This window comes from Theropithecus gelada, chromosome 6, assembly GCF_003255815.1.
Source record: "Theropithecus gelada isolate Dixy chromosome 6, Tgel_1.0, whole genome shotgun sequence".
NCBI classification, from domain to species: domain Eukaryota; kingdom Metazoa; phylum Chordata; class Mammalia; order Primates; family Cercopithecidae; genus Theropithecus; species Theropithecus gelada.
In genome coordinates, this window is record NC_037673.1 from 72,518,387 (window position 1) to 72,533,995 (window position 15,609).

The 15,609-nt window shown below is 37.5% G+C and overlaps 1 protein-coding gene across 1 annotated transcript in view; it reads left to right on the forward strand.

Annotated features, from left to right (window-relative positions):
* The window catches only part of AGGF1 (angiogenic factor with G-patch and FHA domains 1), a 32,489-nt gene extending 26,017 nt beyond the window's left edge, over nt 1–6,472 (forward strand). The window contains exons 12-14 of the mRNA XM_025389063.1: nt 877–1,004; nt 2,953–3,052; nt 4,325–6,472. Of these exons, the coding sequence (XP_025244848.1) occupies nt 877–1,004; nt 2,953–3,052; nt 4,325–4,525 (429 nt within the window). The 3' untranslated portion in view covers nt 4,526–6,472. The remainder of the gene's footprint in view (nt 1–876; nt 1,005–2,952; nt 3,053–4,324) is intronic.
* Nucleotides 6,473–15,609: the final 9,137 nt, after the last annotated feature.

Here is a 15,609-nt window from a genome sequence, read left to right on the forward strand (position 1 = left end):
TAAAGATCAGCAAGTTATAACAAAGGGAAAGGGAAGGCTTCTGTGAATGCTGAATTGACTACCCCTTCTTTGTGCCACCACCACACCTTGTGTATACCTTTATCGAACCACTCATACTGTAATAGGCCAAAGGTTATGCACATCTTCCTTCTGGCATTTCATAACCTAGCATGGAGCTTGACATACTCTTTATCCAGTGAATGTTTGTTAAGTGACTAATTAGTCACTTAAATGGAGCTTTATTGAAGTAAAAAACTATTATTGCCAGGTTAAATGGGTTTTTTAAAAGTCTCTACATTTCTCCCTTCCAAGAAACAGTATCGAACTACTGTAGGTCCCTTGGAACTTTCAGTTCCTTAGAGAAAAGGGGAGATAGATTTTTTCCCAAACCCCAGGGATTCTGTATTTTTCTTCAAATACTAGTCGTTCGTATGACGAGATGAGAACGCAGCATTGAGTCAGAATCTACTATATTTTCACCGTATCATCTTCTTACGTATATGTATGTTGTGGCATAACTTGAAATAATATAAACATTTTAAAGGGGATAGAATAAAAGCATATCTAATATGATAATTTCTTCATATCTTTTTTTTATAACTTTAATATAAATCAAGTAGAGATGGGAGTCTTGCTATATTGCTCACACTGGTCTCAAACTCCTGACCTCTAGCTATCCTCTTGCCTTAGCTTCCCAGAGTGCTAGGATTATAGGCATGAGCCACCATACCCGGCAGTTTCTTCATATCATAGCTTGTTTTATTTTATTGTTTATAGAGGCCACATTGACCCATATTCGTTAAGTAAGGCACATGTACAGAAATTGTCTTATTTATCAGCTTTCTCTTCCTCAATGAATATTTTGTGTTTATTAAGAATACAGAATACGAAGATGAAAAGACATTGAAGAATCCAAAATATAAAGATAGAGCTGGAAAACGTAGGGAGCAGATTGGAAGTGAAGGAACTTTCCAAAGAGATGATGCTCCTGCATCTGTTCATTCGTAAGTTTTGAATTACAGTGGCTCAAAACATCCTTTGTTCATAATCACATTCATAGGGTGGTCTGATGTTCAGGGCTATATATCCTGATAGGTGGCCTATTTATTTATTTATTTATTTATGAGATGGAGTCTTGCTCTGTCGCCCAGGCTGGAGTGCAGTGGTGTGATCTCAGCTCACTGCAACCTCCGTCTCCTGGGTTCAAGCAGTTCTCCTGCCTCAGCCTCCTGAGTAGCTGGGATTAGAGTTGCGTGCCATCACGCCCAGCTAATTTTTGTGTTTTTAGCAGAGGCAGGGTTTCACCATGTTGTTGGCCAGGCTGGTCTTGAACTCCTGACCTCATGATCCACCCGCCTTGGCCTCCCAAAGTGTTTAGATTACAGGCGTGAGCTACCACGCCTAGCCGATAAGTGGCCTTAAAATGAATGCTTTAACAACAAAATGGAGACACTAAGTCTATTTATACTTTCCACTAATCTTAGAATTCCATTATCCCCTAAAAAATTGCTGAGCATATACGTGAGTACCTGTACTTAAACACACGTATATGTATGTTAACAGTCTAGCCACACAGTTGAGTGTGTATGCTTTTATATGCTAGATATCTAGAAGCCTAGACTGGTAACAACTTGGTATGGACTAGTATTTTTTAATAATTATTTTAATACTCAAATACTTCTGTTCTTAATGACCGTGAAATATAATTTTTCTTATTTATTTTTCTCTTGGCAAAGTAGTTTGGATAAAAATGAAAAAAGGTGATTTTTGAGGCCTACAATATGACCATATTTCTGCATTTAATCAAATATTAGCTACATTTTTTTCCTCAGAATATAAATTTTGAGTTTAGTTAAAATTTAAATTTTTCATATAGAACTAATAACTAATTATAAAGTTTTGATTCAGTATCATATTGCATTGACGCTAAGAGTTTCATGGTTACAAATGGCAACAATTTTCTCTTGATGGTACATAAAATAATGGTGTACCTTAGAGTTGGTGGAGTTTGATCCATTACCAACATTTTATTTGATGAAATACAGGATTACAAAACAGGTACACTAAGCAACATGACACTTTTTTTTTTAAGTTTAATATTTAAAATATAATCTTGGAGAATATAAAGAGTGCATTCAAATTAAATAAGATAAATTTAAAATAAAACACATTGGTTTGACATTGGTTATTAATTGAAGGGCTAACAGCATATTTTGTGGAACTGAAAAGATATAATAGAACATAAAATACTCTTGAATTAGCAGAGTATAGAATCATAGGACAAAATGCAAACAGTGATTAAGAAGTTTTATTTCATTTGAACTTCTTAATATATAACATGTACAGAAAAGAACACAGATTATAAGTATATAGCTCAGTGATACATCATAAAATTAACGTATTGCAGAATAGACATTTCTTGGACAAAAAATAGAAAATTATCAGTAACCCCAGAAGCTTATTCTCCCTGTGCCTTGCCTAATCACTGTCCTGCTCTCCTCCTCAAAGGTAATCACCATCCTGACAGCAATAGATTAATTTCACTTATTTTAAAATTTTAAAGAAATGGAACAATTCAATATTTATTTTGTGTCTATATTCTTTTTGTTCCACATTATTTTGTTATGTATGGTTTATTTTTATTACTGAATAATATTCTACTGTATGACTATACCACAATTTATCCATTTTAATCATTGCCAGACATCTGGATTGTTTCTGATTTGTTGCTATTAGATTTGCTGGAAGAACATTGTTGTATGTGTCTTTTGGTGCACATGCTTTTCTAAGTAGGACATGTACCAGTGGAATTTATGTGTCTTCAACTTTGTTAGGTAATGCCAAGCGGTTTTCTAAAGTAGTTGTACCAATTACTTTTAATTCATGAATTTGTTATAAATGTGACCTAAAAGATCTTTTATCAATCAACTATCATTTTAATATTCCTTAAAGTGAAATTACTGATAGCAACAAAGGTCGGAAGATGTTGGAGAAGATGGGTTGGAAGAAAGGAGAGGGCTTGGGGAAGGATGGTGGAGGAATGAAAACTCCGGTAAGACTTGCATTTTCTTGTATTCATTTATTCCTAGAGCAGATATTTACTGTGTACATTAATGTGCCAAACATTGCCTTAAGTGTTAAGAATATAGTAGAAAGCAAAAGCAGACATGATTACTGCCTTTGTGGCATTCACAATTACCAGATATATACGTGTGCTTTGTTTTGTGTTTTATATTTTTAGAAAGCCTCTTTTTGAGTGTTTCTTTTTCCTACATTAAAGCTAGGGTAAAAAGTGCTGTTTCCTGAGCCAAAGGTTCTTCTGTGTTTTAGAGTCATTTTTAATAACTGTCATACTGTGCCTGGTGCTGAGCACTCAAGAACAATCACAGTGTTAGTTTACAAACAGGTGGATTCTGTGTGAGCTGAAAAGTCTGTTAGGTTCAAGAATCAGAGCATGTTAACATGGAATATAGAGAATAATGTCTGGAAAACGACATAGTGGTTTAATTAATGGTCCCATTGTTCATAGGAGGTTTGGGTTATCTTTCACACAAACCTTAAGAAGTAACCTGACTGTAGAACTTTCTGGATAATGACTTAGTACCTAAAGAAATAATAGATGGATCAGTGTGAGTATATTCCAGCTTTCTCATTTTTTTTGAGTTACAGTGGAAAGAACTAGGATTTTGTAGTCAGACCTAGGTTAGAATATGTGCTCTGTCATTTACTAGCTATGTGGCTTTGGGCAAGTTTGGACTTTAGTTTTCTTATGAAAAAATGGGGATAAGAACTCTTTTTCAGGGTTATCTTGAAGATAAAGCCCCTAAGCATTGTACCTTACATTAGGCACTCAGTAAATGTTAGCTTTGAATGTTCTTAAAATATTGAGAAGTGCTCCCCTCCTGTTATGAAAATAAACAATCAGATTCTTTTTATGGTTATATATGTTTAACCTGCTTGTTCCACTTACTTAGGTAAGGATAGGACAGTGGGTTTAAACATATCCATTGCCTTTATTTCTGTTTAGGGTGGAATGACATACTCTGCAGCATCTAAATGAAATTTGGTGATTGCTAGTTAAGGAGCACTCTATTTTCTGTAAAGTAGGCTGTACTTATTGACAGGCAAGACAACATAGAAAAATGAGTGTAAGTTCCATGTATAAAAGTATATATATTCCTGCACGTATTAGATGCATTTGACAGGTTTTTCTTTTGCATCAATCTGTAATAAATCAAAAAATTATAGAGTCCTAAGTTGGACACAGCAGATTTCAATGTGTTTAGACTCTAAAATAAGTCCTCTGCTCAACTTTTGGTAACAGATCCAGCTTCAGCTTCGGCGAACACATGCAGGCTTGGGGACAGGCAAACCATCCTCAATTGAAGATGTTCACCTTCTCCAAAACAAGAACAAAAAAAACTGGGACAAAGCACGAGAGCGGTTTACTGAAAACTTCCCAGAAACTAAGCCTCAAAAAGATGACCCAGGGACCATGCCTTGGGTAAAAGGGACTTTAGAGTGAAGGTTAATCATAGAAGAAAACTCTAGCTTTTTTAAAAATAGAATTTGGAAACTCTTATTTTTTCTCCCCAAAAGAATCAGCAGCACGGGGGAACTGTGTCACAGTTTACCTCTTCCTGATTCAGAAATGTGTATGGTTTGCAGCTTTTAAAAACCATTTTTTAAAAACTAATAAATAGTGACTGAACCAATTTATGCAGTAAATAGACTAAAGTTCACAGGGCACGGATGAGTTTATCCAACTTCGTTATTTTATCTTGTCATTTACAACATCCATATAAGCAACTAGCCATATACGCAAAATTCATATAACTACTGACTTAAATGTACATCTATCTGTCCTTGTCTCCATATATTCATGTAAGATGCACAACAAAAGAAACATCAAAAGTTTATAAAAATAAATCTGACTATATGCATCCTCATTTATGCCCTTTAGAACCTAGATTAAAAATGTTGAGAAGACATGGGTAGTGGCGCATACATTTTGTTATCCTTGAAATAGATAGCCTAAGTCATATTATTGAAGAACTAATGAACAGGTAACATGTTGTAGAAAATTAGCCTTTCATTGTTTTCTTCTGTGAAGAATCTGTTGCTATGTACTATATATTCAGCATTTATATTTGGTTTGTTTCATAGCTAATGAGGTATTTAGATATGAACAACTGAATACATATTGAAATAGTGTGCTGGCATTTGTAGTTTTGATAAAGACCATTGCAGGCAATGGAATTGTGCCAGAGAAATCTGATTTCTAGTACAAAAGGAATACTTAGCCAGGGCCTCAAGCTCAAGATACTTACTGAAAACGTCCTCAATTGCAATAAAAACATTATAACATGAAAAAGAGTGGTTTGTTGAACCAGTGATTTAAATGTATTGATCTGTTTTGCCAGAATTTTCTAGTTTAAATTGGCAGAATTATAACAAAGGGGAGCCTCAAATATTAGACAATTGCAGTGCGGCTTTCTGGGTGCAGGTGTCACTGCTCTGCCACCTATCACTGTTCTGTTCAGTTTTTCTCTTGGGTGTTTGCTGGGAAGTTAACACTGGAACTGACCCTTTTCTGGCAGTGAATGTAAGCTCTAGCTCCCCCACCTACTATAAAGAAATGTCTTCAAGATGTAGAAATAAGGAATATTCTGAAAATAAAAATTATACAGTAGTAAAGGTAATTCAGAAAGAAAAAGCTACCTGTTAGAATTTCCAGTCTAAATGGCACAGGGTAGTTAGGGAGAAAGGGGGATGGAGAAAAAGAAACTATGACTAAAGATGAGAGGTATGAATGAGTTGTCAAGTTCCTATGGGCTTAAGCTAGGACAATCAGGCCCTAAACTCCAAATTTGGATAAAATATCTCTTTGCATTCCTCTTGGCCACGTGCATAGTCTGACACATATGTATGTACAATTAGACTTGCAGGCTGCAGGAGTGCCCTGCATTGTTTTCTTTTAATTAGAAATAAAAAGTATTAGTCTAAATGTGGTTCTGGTGCTGGTGCCCTGTTTATACATAACAATATAGGACACCCCCAAATAGGTTTTGCTTCTGGTGAATCTTGGTCATTGGGTTAGTATATGACTGTCTATAATGTTTTCCATTTGTATTATTATATTGGGGAAAACATTTTTTATCATTTTCTATTAAGAAAATGGAAAACTTAAATATGGTGTTGAAAATGGAAATACATGTGATATTTGCATTATTAACCCCTTTTGCAGATCTAAAGTCTCAGGGTTCCACTATTAGTGGTTAAAGTATTGAATAATGTCTGGGTCTATTTCCATCTGTAAAATAAGAATATTTGTCTCACTTGTCTGTCGTGAATAGCAAATGAGAAAATGTATATAAAAGCACTTTGTAAATTGTAAAAGTAGTACAGATGTGAGCTTCTATTTGTTTAGAAGCATAAATGTGAATTATGTACAGTTTGAATTATGCATAAATTTTTTGTCTAATTTTAAATATTTGTTTAATCACACAATACATTTTCTAACTGAGTAGCTTTTAAGTATGTATTTTAAGTGGAGCTGCAAGTTCCTGAATTTTGAGAAATCTAACGTCTAATATTTTTGCCAGAACATGAGAAGCTGGCAAAGTTGAAAACAGAAGAAGCCTTCAACATTAAAGTAAAATAGAAATTTTTTCCCGTATTAAATAGAGGAAGCACTCTCGTCGTCAAAGAGAAACTTTTTTCTGCTTTTGAAACAAGTATTACTTCTGATGTTTCATTTTTATCCTGAATTTATAGAAAGTAATGGTTTACGCAAATCAAAAACCTTCTGACTTTTCATAGAAAGATTATTTTTTATTTTTTGTGATTTTTATTTTTATTTATTTATTTTTTTGAGACAGAGTCTTGCTCTGTTGCCCAGACTAGAATGCAGTGGTTCTATCTTGGTTCACTGCAACCTCAACCTCCTGGGTTCAAGCGATTTTCGTGCCTCAGCCTCCCAGGTAGCTGGATTACAGGTGCATGCCAACATGCCTGGCTAATGTTTGTATTTTTAGTAGAGATGGGGTTTCACCATGTTGGCCAGGCTGGACTCCAACTCCTGACCTCAGGTGATCTACCTGCCTCGGCCTGCCAAAGTGCTGGGATTACAGGCGTGTGTGAGCCACCATACCTATCCAAAAGATTATTTCTTAATTTGACATATTTTTAAAGAGCAGGCAAAGAAGATAGAAATCTCAAACAAGGGAAAGCAAGAGACATTGGAGATTGCATACAAAGGCCATTCTGTAAAGTTGCAGGACTGAGGGATGTCCTTGGCAGGGGGCCAGAAAGCACTTGTGGACCCCAAACCCAGAGGCAGTCTCAGGAACAGTTGAAAGTATTTTCCCCACCATCTTGTTGTAAGTGTGCTTCTTTTAGTAGGGTATAACTTATATTTCTGCTCTGAATCTTTGATTCAAACATTTCATTTTACTTTTTCAGCCTTTAAAGTGGAAATGCATTTTGATTCTTTAAAATGAGGCAGTGGTTACTTATGTTTGTGTGTGTTTCAGGGCTCAGGCTGTCTCTTCTGCTTTTCTGTTTTACTAATCTTAGTGTTGGCTTATAGCCTTGTAGTTGCAAAATGGCTTTTGAAACTTTAGACATCATATTTGTACCTAAAGCAAGAAGAAAGAGGAAAGAGCAGAGTGTAGTGTTAGTTCTCTTTTTTTAGGAAAACAATAGCTTACTCAGAAGCTGACTTCTTGGGGTCATTAGCCAGAACCGGATAGCATGGCTACCCATAGAAGAGATGCTATAAAAGTAGCCAACAAGATGGTCACATTTGGCTTAAGCCAGTCATGAACCATCACCTGCAGCTGAGAATGTTGCCATTGGAGTGAAATACATTCAGTGAACCAAGCAGAAGGGGGCAGTGGATGTTGAATGGGGCAGGTAGGTAACTGTGCTAGATAACGTACCTGTCCATCAGTGGGGACTAGGGGTTGCTTAAATTGTGATGCATCCCTACTATGTAATACTTTCTAGCCATTCAAATGAATAGGATAGAACTGTGTATACCCTAGTATAGAAGAATATCTCACAAAGCAGATTGTAGCAAAGTATATATGGCATAATCCCATTTTTATTTTTAAATTACAAAGGTACATATTGAATTGCTGATTACCCAGAGTGAGCAAACTTTCACATTTTATTATTTCTTTATTTGAACTTTAAAAAAGTAAACAGGTGTGTGGTTAATGTGTATGTATATACACGTTTGTGCTAAGAATTTACCCAGAAGTGGGTAAATTTGTGGTTAAGCCTTCATGGCTCAAACCCAGGCATTTTTCTCACATGTATACCCAGTTTCACTTACCATCTATAAACTCATGACTTCTCTCTGTCTTAGGATATTGATTCTGAGCTTATGACTTACATATCCACCTCAGAGTCACTTTAAATGCAGCTCCAAGACTAACTCCATAATCTTCTCCAAACCTAGTCTCTTCTAGTTTACTCTCTCCAGCTGGTAACACCATCCATCCAGTTGCGTGAGCCAGAAGCCTAAGTCAGCCTCTGTTTCACAACCACCAGCTTTTCTCCCCTTTGTCTGTTTCCAGTATATTAGTTCACCGTCACCACTCACCAGAATTATTCTGAGGGCTTCCTAACTGGTCTTCCTGCAGGCATTCTTTCCTCCATCTTCCACACTACAGATAACTTCCATCTCATCGTCTCTTGTTTGGCTTCCCATTAATTTGAGGCCATAAAACAAACTCCAGGCCCATAAGACCCTAAAGGATCTGGCCACTGCCAGCTTTCCTAGTCTCATCTTGTGTCACTTTCCTACTTGTTCGTTGGGTCCTAGCATGCTGGCCCTGAAAAGTTTGTCAAACACAGCTGCCTTCTCTCATCACAGAGCCTCTTGACATTGTATTATATGTGGAATGCTCTTCCTCCCCCATTTTACAGAGTTAATTCTTACATAGTCTTTAGGTCTGCTGATTGAATCTTCAGGAATGCCTCCTTTGAAGCCCTGGACTAGATAAATTGCCTTTGATACGTGTTTTGAAAAACCATTTCTTTCATTTAGACCACTTAGCTTGGTTCTCGGTTATATATTAGTGTGGTTAGTGTAATATTTGTCTGTTTCTCCAGATTCTTAAGTGCCATGTAAGCAGGACCTTGGGTATGCTTACTGTTGCATCCCTAGAGCCTAGCACCACATCTGGTTTATACAACCATAGGCACTGAAGCAAACAATGGGTAACTGCAAGAGGCTTGATGGAGTTTTATCAAGCTGTGACTGAAGAAACATGGGAACTGAGGCTACATAGAGGATCTACAACAATGGCTTTCAAACTATTTTGATGATGATCTACAATATGAATACAGTTTGTATTACAATTCAGTACACAAGCATGTTCATAGCATATGTAGCATAGATTTTGTATACCAGTACTTTGCCATAGGCTCATGTAATACACTCTTGTTTTCCACATCATGGATTGCATCCACTAAATTGCTTTCATAACGCACTAATGCGCTGTGTCCTACAATTAGATTTTCAAACCTTTTCAAAGAACCCACTGCGTTGCTTTAGGAGCTGCAGCTGTGTGAGTCTGTGTGTGTGATGAGGTGGGGAGAGTTTCAGATGCCAAACTGGTGACTCCAGTTCTCAGGCTCATTAACTACAATAGGTCTGGTTTGCAGTTCAAGCTTCTAGATAGGTTTGATTGCATAACATAGAAGGGGTGAACAAAACTGAGCCTCTTACCTGTAGCCAAAACTGCATATTGTGTTAAGAAATTTACACAATTAAGAAATGAAGGATTTTTTTTTTTTAAAATTTATTTATTATTATTATACTTTAAGTTGTAGGGTACATGTGCATAACGTGCAGGTTTGTTACATATGTATACTTGTGCCATGTTGGTCTACTGCACCCATCAACTCGTCATTTACATCAGGTATAACTCCCAATGCAATCCCTCCCCCCTCCCCCCTCCCCATGATAGGCCCCGGTGTGTGATGTTCCCCTTCCTGAGTCCAAGTGATCTCATTGTTCAGTTCCCACCTATGAGTGAGAACATGCGGTGTTTGGTTTTCTGTTCTTGTGATAGTTTGCTAAGAATGATGGTTTCCAGCTGCATCCATGTCCCTACAAAGGACGCAAACTCATCCTTTTTTATGGCTGCATAGTATTCCATGGTGTATATGTGCCACATTTTCTTAATCCAATCTGTCACTGATGGACATTTGGGTTGATTCCAAGTCTTTGCTATTGTGAATAGTGCTGCAATAAACATACGTGTGCATGTGTCTTTATAGCAGCATAATTTATAATCCTTTGGGTATATCCCCAGTAATGGGATGGCTGGGTCATATGGTACATCTAGTTCTAGATCCTTGAGGAATCGCCATACTGTTTTCCATAATGGTTGAACTAGTTTACAATCCCACCAACAGTGTAAAAGTGTTCCTATTTCTCCACATCCTCTCCAGCACCTTTGCTGTTGTTTCCTGACTTTTTAATGATCGCCATTCTAACTGGTGTGAGATGGTATCTCATTGTGGTTTTGATTTGCATTTCTCTGATGGTCAGTGATGATGAGCATTTTTTCATGTGTCTGTTGGCTGTATGAATGTCTTCTTTTGAGAAATGTCTGTTCATATCCTTTGCCCACTTTTTGATGGGGTTGTTTGCTTTTTTCTTGTAAATTTGTTTGAGTTCTTTGTAGGTTCTGGATATTAGCCCTTTGTCAGATGAGTAGATTGCAAAAATTTTCTCCCATTCTGTAGGTTGCCTGTTCACTCTGATGGTAGTTTCTTTTGCTGTGCAGAAGCTCTTTAGTTTAATTAGATCCCATTTGTCAATTTTAGCTTTTGCTGCCGTTGCTTTTGGTGTTTTAGACATGAAGTCTTTGCCCATGCCTATGTGCTGAATGGTACTACCTAGGTTTTCCTCTAGGATTTTTATGGTATTAGGTCTAACATTTAAGTCTCTAATCCATCTTGAATTAATTTTCGTATAAGGAGTAAGGAAAGGATCCAGTTTCAGCTTTCTACTTATGGCTAGCCAATTTTCCCAGCACCATTTATTAAATAGGGAATCCTTTCCCCATTTCTTGTTTTTCTCAGGTTTGTCAAAGATCAGATGGCTGTAGATGTGTGGTATTATTTCTGAGGACTCTGTTCTGTTCCATTGGTCTATATCTCTGTTTTGGTACCAGTACCATGCTGTTTTGGTTACTATAGCCTTGTAGTATAGTTTGAAGTCAGGTAGCGTGATGCCTCCAGCTTTGTTCTTTTGACTTAGGATTGTCTTGGAGATGCGGGCTCTTTTTTGGTTCCATATGAACTTTAAAGCAGTTTTTTCCAATTCTGTGAAGAAAGTCATTGGTAGCTTGATGGGGATGGCATTGAATCTATAAATTACCTTGGACAGTATGGCCATTTTCACGATATTGATTCTTCCTATCCATGAGCATGGTATGTTCTTCCATTTGTTTGTGTCCTCTTTGATTTCACTGAGCAGTGGTTTGTAGTTCTCCTTGAAGAGGTCCTTTACATCCCTTGTAAGTTGGATTCCTAGGTATTTTATTCTCTTTGAAGCAATTGTGAATGGAAGTTCATTCATGATTTGGCTCTGTGTTTGTCTGTTATTGGTGTATAAGAATGCTTGTGATTTTTGCACATTAATTTTGTATCCTGAGACTTTGCTGAAGTTGCTTATCAGCTTAAGGAGATTTTGGGCTGAGACAATGGGGTTTTCTAAATATACAATCATGTCATCTGCAAACAGGGACAATTTGACTTCTTCTTTTCCTAACTGAATACCCCTGATTTCTTTCTCTTGCCTAATTGCCCTAGCCAGAACTTCCAACACTATGTTGAATAGGAGTGGTGAGAGAGGGCATCCCTGTCGTGTGCCAGTTTTCAAAGGGAATTTTTCCAGTTTTTGCCCATTCAGTATGATATTGGCTGTGGGTTTGTCATAAATAGCTCTTATTATTTTGAGGTACGTTCCATCAATACCGAATTTATTGAGCGTTTTTAGCATGAAGGGCTGTTGAATTTTGTCAAAAGCCTTTTCTGCATCTATTGAGATAATCATGTGGTTCTTGTCTTTGGTTCTGTTTATATGCTGGATTATGTTTATTGATTTGCGAATGTTGAACCAGCCTTGCATCCCAGGGATGAAGCCCACTTGATCATGGTGGATAAGCTTTTTGATGTGTTGTTGAATCCGGTTTGCCAGTATTTTATTGAGGATTTTTGCATCGATGTTCATCAGGGATATTGGTCTAAAATTCTCTTTTTTTGTTGTGTCTCTGCCAGGCTTTGGTATCAGGATGATGTTGGCCTCATAAAATGAGTTAGGGAGGATTCCCTCTTTTTCTATTGATTGGAATAGTTTCAGAAGGAATGGTACCAACTCCTCCTTATACCTCTGGTAGAATTCAGCTGTGAATCCATCTGGTCCTGGACTTTTTTTGGTTGGTAGGCTATTAATTATTGCCTCAATTTCAGAGCCTACTATTGGTCTATTCGGGGATTCAACTTCTTCCTGGTTTAGTCTTGGAAGAGTGTAAGTGTCCAGGAAATTATCCATTTCTTCTAGGTTTTCCAGTTTATTTGCGTAGAGGTGTTTATAGTATTCTCTGATGGTAGTTTGTATTTCTGTGGGGTCGGTGGTGATATCCCCTTTATCATTTTTAATTGCGTCGATTTGATTCTTCTCTCTTTTCTTCTTTATTAGTCTTGCTAGTGGTCTGTCAATTTTGTTGATCTTTTCAAAAAACCAACTCCTGGATTCATTGATTTTTTGGAGGGTTTTTTGTGTCTCTATCTCCTTCAGTTCTGCTCTGATCTTAGTTATTTCTTGCCTTCTGCTAGCTTTGGAATGTGTTTGCTCTTGCTTCTCTAGTTCTTTTAATTGCGATGTTAGAGTGTCAATTTTTGATCTTTCCTGCTTTCTCTTGTGGGCATTTAGTGCTATAAATTTCCCTCTACACACTGCTTTAAATGTGTCCCAGAGATTCTGGTATGTTGTATCTTTGTTCTCATTGGTTTCAAAGAACATCTTTATTTCTGCCTTCATTTCGTTATGTACCAAGTAGTCATTCAGGAGCAGATTGTTCAGTTTCCATGTAGTTGAGCGGTTTTGATTGAGTTTCTTAGTCCTGAGTTCTAGTTTGATTGCACTGTGGTCTGAGAGACAGTTTGTTATAATTTCTGTTCTTGTACATTTGCTGAGGAGTGCTTTACTTCCAATTATATGGTCAATTTTGGAGTAAGTACGATGTGGTGCTGAGAAGAATGTATATTCTGTTGATTTGGGGTGGAGAGTTCTATAGATGTCTATTAGGTCTGCTTGCTGCAGAGATGAGTTCAATTCCTGGATATCCTTGTTAACTTTCTGTCTTGTTGATCTGTCTAATGTTGACAGTGGAGTGTTGAAGTCTCCCATTATTATTGTATGGGAGTCTAAGTCTCTTTGTAAGTCTCTAAGGACTTGCTTTATGAATCTGGGTGCTCCTGTATTGGGTGCATATATATTTAGGATAGTTAGCTCAGAAATGAAGGATTTTATCTCTGAGACAATGAGGAATCCACTGAAGGATTTTAAGCAGGAAAGGAACCTCATTAGATTGCTTTATAGCAGAATAACTGGTTGATTAAAAGGAGGCAGAGTGGCGACTGGAAATCTTGAGAGTAGGTTGACCTCTTTGAGAGTTTGTTCAAATATTTATTGAGCACCCACCAAATGCTGTGCACATCTTGGAAGGCAGGAACCTTCTTTGTCTTAATCACTGCTCTATCTTCAGCACCTAGCATAGGATTGGATGTTTGGGAGGTCCTCAATAAGCATTTATTGGTGGAATGGATGGAATGCACATTTGTGTTGCGTCTGGCACTGTGCTAGGCCCTTAACATACATTCTTTATTCTGGACACCATTTTATGAATTAGAAAACTGAGGCTTAAGAGGTTTTAATTTTGCTCAAAGTCAAAAAGCCGGTGTGACAGAAGTGGCAGGGCTGAGATTTCTATCTTGATTCTTTCCATCCCACAGGGATGATTAAGAGCACAGGCTGAAGAGTCTAACTGACCTGAGTTTAAATTAAAATTCCACCACTTCCAAGCTGAGTGACCTTTAAAAATTTATTTGAACCTCTCTACCCAAGTGTCTTCTGTGGAGTTTGTAACCGCTCATTGGGATCACCTTGCCTGCTGCCCGGATAAAGCCAATTTATCAAGATGGGGGAATTGCAATAGAGAAAGAGTTTAATTCATGCAGAGCTGGGTAAGTGGGAGCCAAGTTTTATTACTCAAATTGGTCTCCCTGAAAATGTGGAGACTGGTTTTTTTTTTTTAAAGGATAATTTGGCAGATAGGTGGCTAGAATAGTTGGGAGTACTAATGGGTTTGGCCGGAATTGAAATCATAGGGGGTCAAAGTGGGTTCTTGCTGTCTTCTGTTCCTGGGTGAGCCAGGACTGGTTGAGCTAGATTATCAGTCTGGGTGGCTCCAGCTGGTGCATCAGAATGCAGGGTCTGAAAGATATCTCAACCACCAATCTTAGGTTTTACAATAGTGATTTTATCCCTAGGAGCAATGGAGAGGTTCAAATCTTATGGCCTCTGGTTGCATAACTCCTAAACAGTAATTTCTAATCTTGTGGCTATTTGTTAGTCCTACAAAGGCAGTCTGGAATCCAGGCAAGAAGGGAGTTTGTTTCAGGAAAGGGTTATCATCATCTTTGTTTCAAAGTTGAAATATAAACTAAGTTCCTCTAAAAGTTAGTTTTGTCTTTGCCTAAGAATGAACAAGGACAGTGTGGAGGTTAGAAGCAAGATGGAGTCAGTTAGGTCAAATCTGTTTCACTGTCATAATTTTTGCAAAGGTGGTTTCAAGTTTTGGTGAAGATTAAATGGAGATAAGGTTTATGTGGCACTGAGCACACTCTCTGATGCATAATAAACCTCCACATATCAGTGATTATTAGCATTGTTATTATCCATGCTAGCAATACCAAGGACATGGTTGTAGGAGTAGAATCCCAGAGTAGAGATGGTGGTTATTGAAGTCAGGTAGGATGAGGAATGAGGCTAGCAAGTAGTGGATGGGTCATCCTCATTCCACAAGGCAATAGGAGATAGGTGTGGACAAGAAGACTGAGTCAGGAGGTGGATTTCTAAGTGAATATTGGAAAATGAGGAGGAGATTGGTAGACAATAGTGAGAAAGGATAGAAGTTACTGTAGGTGACTCTCATCATCCTCAAAGGAGGAGGAATGGATTCTACATGACTTTGGAACTGGAGTCATCTGGAGGAATGATAGGGAGATCTAGCCAGACAACCCTGGCTCTCAGTACTCCATGGGAGCACGGGAGCTACAGGGAGAATTCCAAGAAGTAGAAGATTTCAGATCCCCATATGTAAAAGTCTTTCAACAGCATACATTAATTCAGCAAATAGCCATGAAACACGTAGCACAGGCCAGGCACTGTTCTAGGTACTAGGGATACAACAGTGAATAAAATAGTCAAGGCTCCCTGCCTTCATGGAGCTTACATTTATTTTTACATAGGATTTGGCAGAATGTAAGGGCCAAGTAATACATGCAGGCCTTGATAGT